This window comes from Puntigrus tetrazona, chromosome 16 (assembly GCF_018831695.1).
Source record: "Puntigrus tetrazona isolate hp1 chromosome 16, ASM1883169v1, whole genome shotgun sequence".
Lineage (NCBI taxonomy): Eukaryota > Metazoa > Chordata > Actinopteri > Cypriniformes > Cyprinidae > Puntigrus > Puntigrus tetrazona.
In genome coordinates, this window is record NC_056714.1 from 25,597,369 (window position 1) to 25,609,592 (window position 12,224).

A 12,224-nucleotide genomic window follows, 5' to 3' on the forward strand; every position below is an offset into this window, starting at 1 on the left:
AATAGCACAGACAATGTAGTCAGACTACACGCAGTCTCATAATTTGGTTATTTTTTGGTGAATCCAACATGGCGTGTAGTATGATTCCCAAATGAACAAAACGAATCAGAATCAAAATTTGTGAATCAACTTGCAATCATCCTTACCTTAAACAAGCATCGCACAATGCCAGAACTTTCACTTTTTGAAAGCTATCGCATGAAGTTTCATAAACCAATGCAGATGAAAGTGATAATCTCAATAAGAATATGTATTGCGTGCATGCTAATATTTATTGTGTTACCTTGACTGCGTTGGATAATTCGATTTGTGGATTTAGGTTAGAATATCAGGGTGAAGGTGAAGAGGACTCACCTGTGAGTTAAACCTCAGCTGGCACACGCCGCACGAGACAGCTTTCCTTTTAGACGAGGACGAGGCGCTGAACGTGTGATGCAAAACAGCTTTCTGAACAGGGTCCATCTGAGGAGAGGAGAGAACGGAAAAGCAGTTTTATTAGCCTCATTCACCCCCGCAGCGCGCTGAATGTCAACTCTGTTACCCATCGGACGTCGTGATAAAAACGTCGCCCCCGGCGGCTTCGCCGGTAACACAACTTGGGCTCGCGCGGTCTGGAACGCGTTAAAGGCCAACGATTTTCACACACGCGCTCTTCAATCAACGCAGCGGGGAAAGAGGAGGGGAAAACAAACTCCAGCGAGGATTTCATGAGAAATCACAATTATACTCTCAGAAAGCTCTGCTGAAATCGCTACAGCTTGCATGCGCAGTTGTGCATCTCGTACGAGCCACAGATAAGCATTGGGGAGACCGAGACCGAATATCACTAGTTTATATGACAATTAGTTACACATGCATGTTTTGCTGTACAATAAAAATGTAAAAACGAAGAGAAACGTACACATTGGCGGGGCAGCATTATCTGCGTATTAGATTAGTGTATGTAGGGCTGGGAAAAGATACAGATTAATCAGTATTTTAATGAACTGGCTCTTTATAGTGAATCAAAAACAGTGAGCGACAAATGATTCTTCTATGGGAAATCACAAAACTGATGAATCATTTATTATGAAACGACTGACTCTTATGAACAAGTTCTTTATAGCGAATCAAAAAAACCTACAGTGCAAAAAAGGAATCCTTTGGGAAATTGAGCATAGAGTGCAACAAATGTAATTTGATTTACAAAATGAATCATGAATCATTACTTTTGTTTTAGTGAATCAAAGATACACGGAGCTAACAATGCAGTCCGACTCTTATGAACTTCTGTGTAGTGAATCACATACAGTACAGTATAGAAAGACTATACTGAATATTTATTGAATGTAGTTTTTTTTTTCTATTCACTCTTTACTGGTATAATTGAAATTTATTTGGTTGCTCTCATTATAAAATAAATCCTTAAAATGTTATTAAAATAGTATTATTTTCTTTATTTTTACCAACACACAAATGCTTCCTCAAATCAGAATTAAAGAATTTAAAAGTTCTAACCCAACAAATCCCAACTTTCAGTAATTTTTTTGTAAATACTTTATAATAAATTAGAAATAAATAATTAAAATGCTACTAAAATAGTATTTATTTTTATATATATATATATATATATATATATATATAAACAACAGGATTAAAAGTACCACCCTTGTCCAACTTTGTTTTTTTTTTTTTTTGGCAAATCAATTATGGTAACACTCAATATTAGTTGCTTATTAGCATGCATATTACTAGAATATTAATTTATTAGTAGTGATTTCTACCATATTCTACATGACTTTATATGTAGACACCTAATACCTAAATGTAACAACTGTCTTGCTATTAATAAGCAGCAAATTTATTAATAAGCATTATTAATAATTGTTTCCTATTCTAAAGCGTTACCTAAATGATTACAATGTTACAAAAATATTAGTGTTTCTTTAATATTTACTTTAATAAAGCCTACAAGAAATGTTAAGGCATTCCCATTCGCAGTATCTCCTACGCTGTTCATTCATTGAATAATTTCATTCACTATCAGTCCAATCATGTCAAACTGAGGAATGGGGAAACGGGATATGACATCGTCGGTGGCCGGTGTGGTCTTCGTGCGAGAGATCTCGGTCTTGGATGAGCTTGTGAAATTACACCGGTGCTCTCATCCACCGCCTGCTGCCTTCATTTGTCCATCTATCAGATAAGCGTCCGCCTCCGTCTCCTCAGACTGATATACGGGCGCTCTTTCCTCTCACGTCTGCTCTATGACGGTTCAACAACTTGAACCTGCTGCAGACAGATGTCAGCGGTGTTACACAAGCAGAAAATCACTTTCGATTCACAATCGTCTTTCGCCGGCCAGCTGTAGATGAGGCTCCTAAATCAATTCCACTTCAAACCCCGACAAGTGACACGCAGTTTAGAAACCCGATACGCTCTTCTTTATGAGACCACATCGGGCCAATCGGTCGCAGTAAGTTATGCTCTGATGTCAATTTCGGGGCGAATCCGTGCCATATTGGTACCACGTGTACGCGTTCGAAATGAGCGTGAAAAATAGCGCATCCGAAAACGTTACATAATATAATCGAAGCTCAGCTCTAAGAGGACGAGACGGCACTTAAGAACAGCAGGATGGGTGCAGGTTTTGGAGAACGTCCAGCTGGCCAGCAGAGGGGCTGCGGGGACACCGAAGGACTCGGAGGAGGACGTGCGAGCAACGCGGCAAGCGATCGAGGAAAAGAGCAGGGAGAGAAGAAAAAGAGATAAACCATCTGTGCGCGGCGATGACCTCGCGCTCCAAACGCGCCGGGTTCTGCGAAGGAAACGCTGCTTCTCATTTCGAGCGTTTACATGCGCAATAAAAACCTGATAACCATCAAAAAAACAACTTGTTAGAAAAGCTCAGCAACTCAATAACGACTGTAATAACCTCGCTTACGTGATGCTTTGAAATTGCCAGCGTTTTCTAGGATTTGTGCGTTGAAGCGAAAACGTGCACACAGTCGATAGCAGGGATGGTAACACTTTATTTTAAGGTGTCCGTAACACAGAGTAATTACCTAGTAATTACTTAGTAATAGCCGTTGTACTGACATAAATCAAAACATACGTGTAACTAAGTTATGAACTTACAGTTAGTACTTATGTAGATGCAATAGGCTGTTACTGTTATACTGTTATAGTCTGCACAGCTACTTATGTAACCAAAAGATATTACGTATGTGTTGCAGACTTTATACAACGCAATTCTAAATGTAAGTACACAGACATAAGCTAGTGTATGAAAATTGTACTTCAGTGTAAGTTGCTGTGTAACAGACTCAGAGTGTTACATATGTGTAACAGTAGCTGCCTGTTACATCTACATAGTTACAAACTGTAGTTACAGGCTGTTCCATAACTTAGTTACATTGTAATTGCAGTTTGTTTCATGTAAGTTTAATGGCTACTACTAAGTATCTAATCAGGTAATTATGACACCGTAACATAAAGTGTTACCACAGGATTTACGAAGGTCTGATTTAAGATGTTTTTAAGACCTAAAGAACATTGAGGAATAATTACAGATAATAATAATTACAGAATAAAAACAAATCTCCAATACTTTTGAATTTATTTTACATAGCTCTGCTCCCAGCCATTAGAATATGGAAATAACTTTTACTGTACTTTCCGATTCAAGGATATTTTCTTTTTTATCGACGAAAGACGAAAATAATGAGAAAGAAACATGTTTTTTGAGTCACGCATCTTTTAATGCAATGACTTTACACATTTAAAACTTTCCGTTCTGATTTAAGCCTTAATTTGCGGAGCAGAAGACTTTTTTTTGAGACCAGCAAAAATCCTGCTTGAACAATAGTAAGACGGAGATAAAACTGCAATGGAAAAGATGTTTATGCAGAAGGACTCCAACAACACTGAAGTCATGAAACAGAAAAAAACTATTATATAACTTTGAATAAAATGATTGCATTATGCGCAATAAAACCAAAAGCGTGCATGTGCAAGTTGCAGTGTAATGTGATATGAATCATGGATAATATGATCAACAATATGCATTTTGAAAACAGACAGGGAATTTATATTTAACGCCCAATTAAAATGAAATAGATAAATAAACATAAAATGTATAATTGTTGACTTTAAATGTGCAAACCAGAAACGGAGGTCTATCCTAATCAATGAATCCGCCTAATCTTAAAACGCCAAATGTGAAACATATTCAGTCGACTATTAAATGTCAGTATATCGTTTCCAGACGGGGACCTTTTAACACAAACCACTGATCAAATGAGCATAAAAGCTTTACATCTACGATTTCAAGATGTAAAAAAACACTAAACTGCTTCAAGGGCAACTTCACAAATGTTCTCTGACACATTAAGTGTCCAGCAGCACTCTGGTGTATGTAATATTCATGTTCAAATGCCCAAATCGGTCTTTTTCCTGAAGCGGAACCTCAATGTCAAGATGTATTCAGAGTCATCTTTAATCAGCCTCCCGCTGGCCACTGACAGACGCAAGACGTTTTCAGACGTACAGCATCGCGTCTCAATGCAAACATGTCAGTGTGTGAGCGTGAAGCACGTCCTCCTCGTCCTCACGAGACCGTCTCCTCTCATTCATGCAGACGCAGTGTGTAACACACGTTTGAGCGCCGTCCCGATCACCTCACTGTTACTGAGAACAAGAAATAAACAGTGCATATCTACTTTAACAGGCTAATGAATCTTCTGGTTGAAAGCGAACTGATTTGAAGCTGTTTAAGCTGTTTTTTTGCAAATGTATTTATAATTTTCAAATGTAGAAGATTTTTTTTTTTAAATCTGCCTATCTGTTCATCCTGGCATGGTCTAAATGATTATATAGATATTTAAAACGTGTTTCTTTTAACTGGTTCTTTAAGAAGTTTGAAGTTTCACTATACTGACGATAACCTGAAAAACTACACTACTGTTCAAAACTTTTTACTGTTTTTTTTACTTCAATTAAATATGCATTAAAAAGAGGCAGCAATAGGCATAGAGCGAACTTTCTAGAATCTTGAGAAAAACGTATCATGGTTTCCCCAAAAAATATGAAGCAGAACAAATGTTTGCAACAGTGACGATAATGTTTCTTGAGCAGCAAATCAGCATATTGCATGATTTATGAAGAATCACGTGACACTGAAGACTGGAGTAATCATCCTGAAAATTCAGCTTTGATCACAGGAATAAATTACATTATGATTTTTACTACAATGTAATCACAGCTGTATTAAATGGTAATAACATTTCAGTTGTATACTGTTTTTACTGTATCTGTAATCAAATAAGTGCAGACTCCGTGAGCAGAATTGACTTCTTGACCCGAAACCTTTGCATGTATATAGTATTTATGCATTGAAAATTAAACAAAAATCCATTATTCATTGCATTGCAGGACATCTATTCAATGAGCCAACGAGTTACACGACTCTTTACCACAAAAAAAAACAGCAAATCCTGTTTGAGTGTTTCTTTTCACAAACCTTTCTAGCGGTAAACAGATCAGTACAGCTCGCAAAGTGTTTATTCTTTAGAAACAAAGCGCGAGAGAAAACATAGAGCGGGTTTTGATGACGAATCCAGCCTCGGTCAACACCAGCCACGCTTACCATTAACTAAAGTGGGATAAATGACCTGTCAGAAGCAATACCAGCCCTTATGCTTTTCCCAATTACACACCCACACGTGTGAATCCCAGTCTCCGCGTCTATTGATTTTAACCGCCGAAATTTGCAATTCAGATCGGGATGAGGAGGCCAGGGCAGGATGATGAACAGCGCGATCGTTGCCATGTTGATAAACACGTGTAACATTATCCCGCAGTCGGCCAAGACGTCAAAGTGTGAGCGGGAATCATCCAGCCATGAGACCCGGATAACATCCAAACAAATCTGAGGGAAACATATTAAATATTGAACTGCTTATCTGACTTATTGCACACATAATGATGAGTTATGGCATGTGCCAGAGGGCTGTAGCAAAAGAGAATTGAAATTAAATGAGATATATAAATATAAATCACAGCTCTCAAAGTGGAACATTAGGAGAAGCCTTAGAGAATGAAACGACGTCTGGGTCTCGGGACACTTCCTTATTCTTACGACTTACTAGTAGGCAGAAAAATCGCTAAAGAAACATCGCAAATGAGATGTGCTGCATGCACAAATATTAAAAAAGTTAAAATATCTTATAAATAAAAGTAGTCTCAGATTTGCTAAGAAATCTGAAAAATCTGAAATGCAAAACACACACAGTAGTTGGAAAACAACTGAGCTTAAAGAATGAAAATCAGGAATGGTGCCTGGTGGAGCGATTAAAAAATAAAATAAATTGAACTTGAAGTGCTCCAATTAATGGCCACAAAATAGAAAAAAATTAATAAAAAAAAATAACCATTTAACAAAACTTCAAATATAAAAATAAAAACCAAAGTATTATTAAATGCTGTAATAGTATATAAATCAGTCTGTTTAGCAGCTTATCGATTGTACATTTGTACATATTTGTTTAATTATCATTGTATTTAAATTTTTATATTTTTATTGTTAACTATTAACCATGACTTTTCCCTCAATAATATTTTCTGCTTATTAATAGTTGGTAAGGTAGTTATTAAATTTAGGTATTGGGAAGGATTTAACAGTGTAAAAAAAATTTGAATTTTGAAAAACGTGAATTGACGTTCCCAGAATTCCCTGCGTTGCATTAAAAATTTAGTTTGAACTTGATATTTTTCTTTAAAATCGCTAAATCTTAGTTTTTCTTATAAGCTATGTTCATTTGGCTTTTGGTTCATCACGTGACTCTCTCATCACCACCTGCTTTTGGTGGTTATCTGTGTATTTCAGTAGTTTAATAGGTGGGTATTAACATTATATTAGTTAATGTAATTATGGCATTTAACTGTAAATTTAACCTAAAACCAAAAACGTATTTTTTACGGTAAAATACCGGCAACCACAGCTGCCAGTATTTCACCGTAAATTTTAGGTGATGTAAAATAAGGCATTAATGTGTGCTTAATTACTACTAATAAATAGCTAATAATCTACTAATGTGCATGCTGGTAAGCAACTAATCCTTAAACCGGTAAACCGTAATCCGTAACCGTAAAAAATGTCCAGGTCATTGAGATCATCTGAAACAGAGATGCTTGTAAGTAAATGAGTACTTGTGACACTAAACATGTTAAAACTTGTTAATTGCATGACATTTCTCACAGATAAAAAACTAGGATCATACACAAACATGTCAAAACAGAGTCTTTCACGATAGTTTTCAGTCCAGGAAACAACAGCCCCAACGCTTTAAATGGAGAACACACAAAAGGATCATCTATAAAGAATTACTTTGTTCAGCCATGCACAAATATAAACAAGTGCATTTTAATTGCACCAGATCGTAAAATAAGATGTTTGGAATCAGCTATGCATCGCGCTTAGAACCACATTTTAAACTGACTCACGCTGGATGCACAAAAGTATTTGTTTTGGATGCTTAAAAGCACACACACACACACACACACACACACACACACACACACAGAGTAAATGCAGTACTTGACTAGTCGAAACGTCCAAAATGCAGTAATCTGAAAGCGGACAGGATCTGGCTGTGGTGAAAAGAACAGCTCTGCAGGATAAAGACCACAGTCTCTTGAACTGAGAAAAGCACTCGCTGACAGATGGGTACAGAGAGCCGAGGCTGATGGGTAAATGGCCATCGCGGCAGAAGCTCCCATTGAGGTGCTTGAGCACAACCTCTGCCCACACACAGACACACACAGACACACACAGACGCGGACACAAAGACCTTCCTGAATAGAGCCCGTATCACACACCTGCTGCTCCACCAAAGCCTTTCATTAGGCAGCAAACGGGCAGCTTTCCTCTCCACCGGTGACTGATATACACACTCCGACCAGGGTCTGGAAGGACGCTTTACAAACGGACATCCCCAAGTTACAGGCGTGTCATTTAAAACGGCCAAGGCATTCATTTGACTTTAAACAAAACGTACATTTACCATTCAAAACGGAAAGAGCTTAATACTTTCATTGAGCAAGGATGCATTCAGTTGATCAAATTTTACAGTGAAGACGTTTAAAATGCTACAAAAGGTTTCAACTAAGCATCCCGTTCTTTTCAGAATTGCCAAAAAACAAAAAAAAATGAAACAAATCACAGTTTTGTTTTCCAAAAATGTGACCCTGGAACACAAAAGCAGTCATTATTGGCACAGTTATATGGAGCAATAGCCAACAATACGTTGTAGAAGTCAAAATTATCCATTTTACTTTATGCCAAAAATCATTAGGATATTAAGTAAAGATCGAGGTCCCTGAATGCATTTAGTAAATTTCCAATATCAAAACTTAATTTTTGATCAGTAACATGCATTTTTAAGTGTGATTTTCTCAATATTAAGATTTTTTTGCACCCTGAGATTCCAATTTTTTTTTTTAATAGTTGTATCTCAGTCAAATATTGCCATTTATTCAGCCTTCAGATGATGCATAAATCTCAAATTTAAAAAAATGCACTCTTATGACTGGTTTCGTGGTCCAGAGTCCACGAACATCGATGACGGCTTTTAGTGTCACAGGAATAAATGACATTTTACATAGAATTTGTGATAATATTGAATCATTTTACCTTACTTTTTTGATCAAACGATGCATTTTCTTCCAATTTTTATTAAGCAGGAACTGATTAAATCGTGTAAAATAAAAGCGATTTGCAACAGAAGAGCATAAAAGATGATGAATATAAACAAGCCCTGATTAATCATGCACAAGACAAGGAACATTTCCTAAGAAAGTACACTTCAGCACATGCTTGACCGGTCTGCTCTACACTCGCCGGGACCGAACAGCTGTGAAAGTCTCTTCTCAACTCGAGGATTATATAACCGCTAAGCGTCTAACCTCCTAAACAGTGTACATGCAGCTCAGCATTCTACAGAGGTGGACTTGTGGGTCTATTTGTCATCATTTCTAGCCCGAGGTCGAGCTTTCTGGAGCTGTTTATGCTTGTTATGAGAAGCTTTTGCCCACTTCTATCTTCATCTCCATCTCGCTTCTCCTCTGCGAGTGGGGTTCGCGCTGAACTCACGTACCGTAATCACAGATTCAGCAGCGGAGCCTCCTACGCAGGTCTCAACACTCCAACAATAGAGCTATGTTTAGATTTACGCAGCATTTAGCCAACGAAAGGCCACATCGCAGACCTCCCGAAGTTTCTCTACGCCTTCAGACTCGCAGAACAAATTAAAAGAAGGCCGACACTGGCGAAGCTAACCAGAGCTATTTATGCGTTTCGTCTGAAAGCAGTCAAAGCGTGCTTTTCACCAAACGAGCATTGAAGGATAGCCGAAGAGTTTATTTGCAAAAGACAAAACTGAGAAAATCAGAGAATTTTTTTTATGATGTATTTTTTATCATGTATTTTATGATGCTATTCTTTTAACCAAAACAACAATGACATTAATTAATGATTATTTTTTTTTATCTGTTTTTGCAAATTAAGTCTTTATTTATATCCTAGTAGAATACAATAGTTTTCAATAATTTACAATAATAATTATTGCATTAACTTATTTAAAACACATTGATTTCATACTAGTTATACATTCGTTATACATGTTATACATACGTATTGACATATTACTTAAAACTTACTAATATAAAATTATAATTCAACTTTATTTGGATTATTTCTTGATATTATGTCTGAAATTTAATAGCATTATTGATAAGGATTGCGTGACCAGTGTATAATGTCAGTTTTTAAATGCAAGATATTTCAAATATACTTCAATAATTTTATTTTTTCACTACGGCATGCATCGATATATAAATCAATTGCTATAAAAAAGCAGCGCTTTCCATTTTTAACGTATTTTAACATATCGTATTAACACAAGGAAAATGCGATTGCATAAATATAGATATTTTTTACAAATAGTTGAACCACTTTTGAATTTAAACCAATCAAATGTTCCATTTCTAATAGTGTTTTTGTTTCTGAAGTTAAACTAAGAGATACTGGTGAGACAAGAAAAACAATAAATAACGCGATGCAATCACTGCAGTATTCATCATATCAAAATGAACTTGAATATATCATAAATATGTGAATATTTCTTCAAACCCATATGCAAACTGGTCCCATATTGTAGAATTCATTTAAAGTGAAGAATGGCTCATGCTCACTCGAGTGCTCCTCATGGAGATGGGCTGAGAAATCCTTAACAAGATCCATGACATCAGAAATGAGTCCATTCATCTCCTGATGCCGATTCGTCCATGCTTACCGAACAAGATTGATTACGGCGCGAAAGAGAGGAAGGTGAATATGACCACACACACCACTGAACACAACGCAAGGCGCCAGACACTCCACCGTCAAACCAACTGTGTTTCTTCAATTACACCAAGGCTGAAAGAACAGTTCGGACCAAAATGAAAACTCACCAGCATGTCACGTGAGCCGCAAAAGATGTTCAGCCAAATTTCACGTAATGTAAGTGGAAGGAAGCTGCGTCTTCGAAAAAGGGAAAAAAAATGCATAATAAAACGAGTCCATAAGCCTTCTGAAGGCATACGATAGCTTTGTTTGAAGCAAAAACTGACACCGAAGTCATTATTCAATGAAAACCGTTAAGAGTCTCGCTCGACATCTGTATCAACATTAATTCCCGTTGTTTTGAAAGACGTTCGAATGCATAAATGAATGACGGCATTTTCAAATTCAAGTTTGTAAATCATTAAAATGTGATGGAGAATGAAATTGTTTGATTTTTGATGTGACTCCAGCTGCTCAAACATACACACACACATATATATATATATATATATATATATATATATATATATATATATATATATATGTGTGTGTGTGTGTGTGTGTGTGTGTATATATATATATATATATATATATATATATATATATATATATATATATATATACAGTGTGTGTATACAGTGTGTATATATATATATATATATATATATATATATAGCTAGATAGATATGTACACATCTGTGAATGTTCATATACTTTCAAAAATATACTGATTTGCTGCTCATTTCTTCTTATCAATGTTAAAAGCACACATTAATATTAATATTGGTGTGTAAACCGTGACCCTTTTCATAATTCTTTGATGACTAGGAAGTTCAAAACAACTGTATTTATTTGAAATAGAAATCTTTGTAACATTATAAACGGCACTTTTGACCGTTTTAATGTCTACTTGTTAAATAAAAGTGTTTTCTTTTAAACAAAAAGTGACTTTTTAAAATGTTATTTGTGTGCGTCTTATTTTTTTATTTTTTAATCCTTTCTGACAGTAAATCAAAGACAGTTTGCTGTGTCTAGAGAGCTACGTCCTGAACAGACAAGACAAATCAGCGCATCTTCCCAGCGCGTTAAGTGCGTTTTCCTTTCTATCTGAAAATACGCCAAGAAAGCTTTCTTCCTACATCTCTAACTTCACTTAACAAACACAATAAAAGCTATGCATGCATGCAAGCTATTTTTGAATCAGACTGTGAGAGTAGCCAGATTCAGTTGTTTACAAGGCTGTTTTTCTTCAGTTTAATGAATTATTTAAGATCTACATAACCTGGGGTGTTTACGCGAAGCCTTTTCATTTCGGCTGAGCCACGAGTCAAATTAGTAATGGATTATCGTGCTGCATGTAAACACGGCGGGTTTAGAGTCACAAACTCTGTTTGACCCTGAAGGAAAGCAGGAAGGACGTGGTCGTGCGTCTTGCAGACTTACATGTAAAACAGGGATTGGACGGGAACGAGGGTGACCACGTTAAGACAAGCCTGGCTGTACGCTGACGTTTCAGACGACCCTTGCGCTCTTAAACGCGCGTCGACCTCAGAAATCTCAGCTAAAGCATGCATTGGAGACCAAAATGAGACTGAACCTCAAACTTTCCCTCAAGAGCCGTTTCTCTGGATGCGTGCTTTTAACCTGATTTAACACTCAAGCGAAACGCATACAAATACGCTCAAAGATATATAGTTCATTTTAAGTCTCGAAACTGGAGCGCATTTTAATATTGTGATAATTGAGAATTTTAAACTCGTTTTAAGTGCCTTCTCTAATAGTTTACTTAAAGAAACATTAGATTGCACATAAGCATCTCAGCATCTTTGCGGTACAAAATATCACAACGATCATTAAATTG

General features: G+C 36.4%; 1 protein-coding gene across 3 annotated transcripts in view; it reads right to left on the reverse strand.

Moving 5' to 3' along the window:
* The window catches only part of znf385d (zinc finger protein 385D), a 58,569-nt gene that overhangs the window by 28,838 nt on the left and 17,507 nt on the right, over window positions 1-12,224 (reverse strand). For all 3 annotated transcript variants that reach the window (XM_043260186.1, XM_043260187.1, XM_043260185.1), the window contains one exon: window positions 355-462. In XM_043260186.1, the coding sequence (XP_043116121.1) occupies window positions 355-462 (108 nt within the window). The remainder of the gene's footprint in view (window positions 1-354; window positions 463-12,224) is intronic.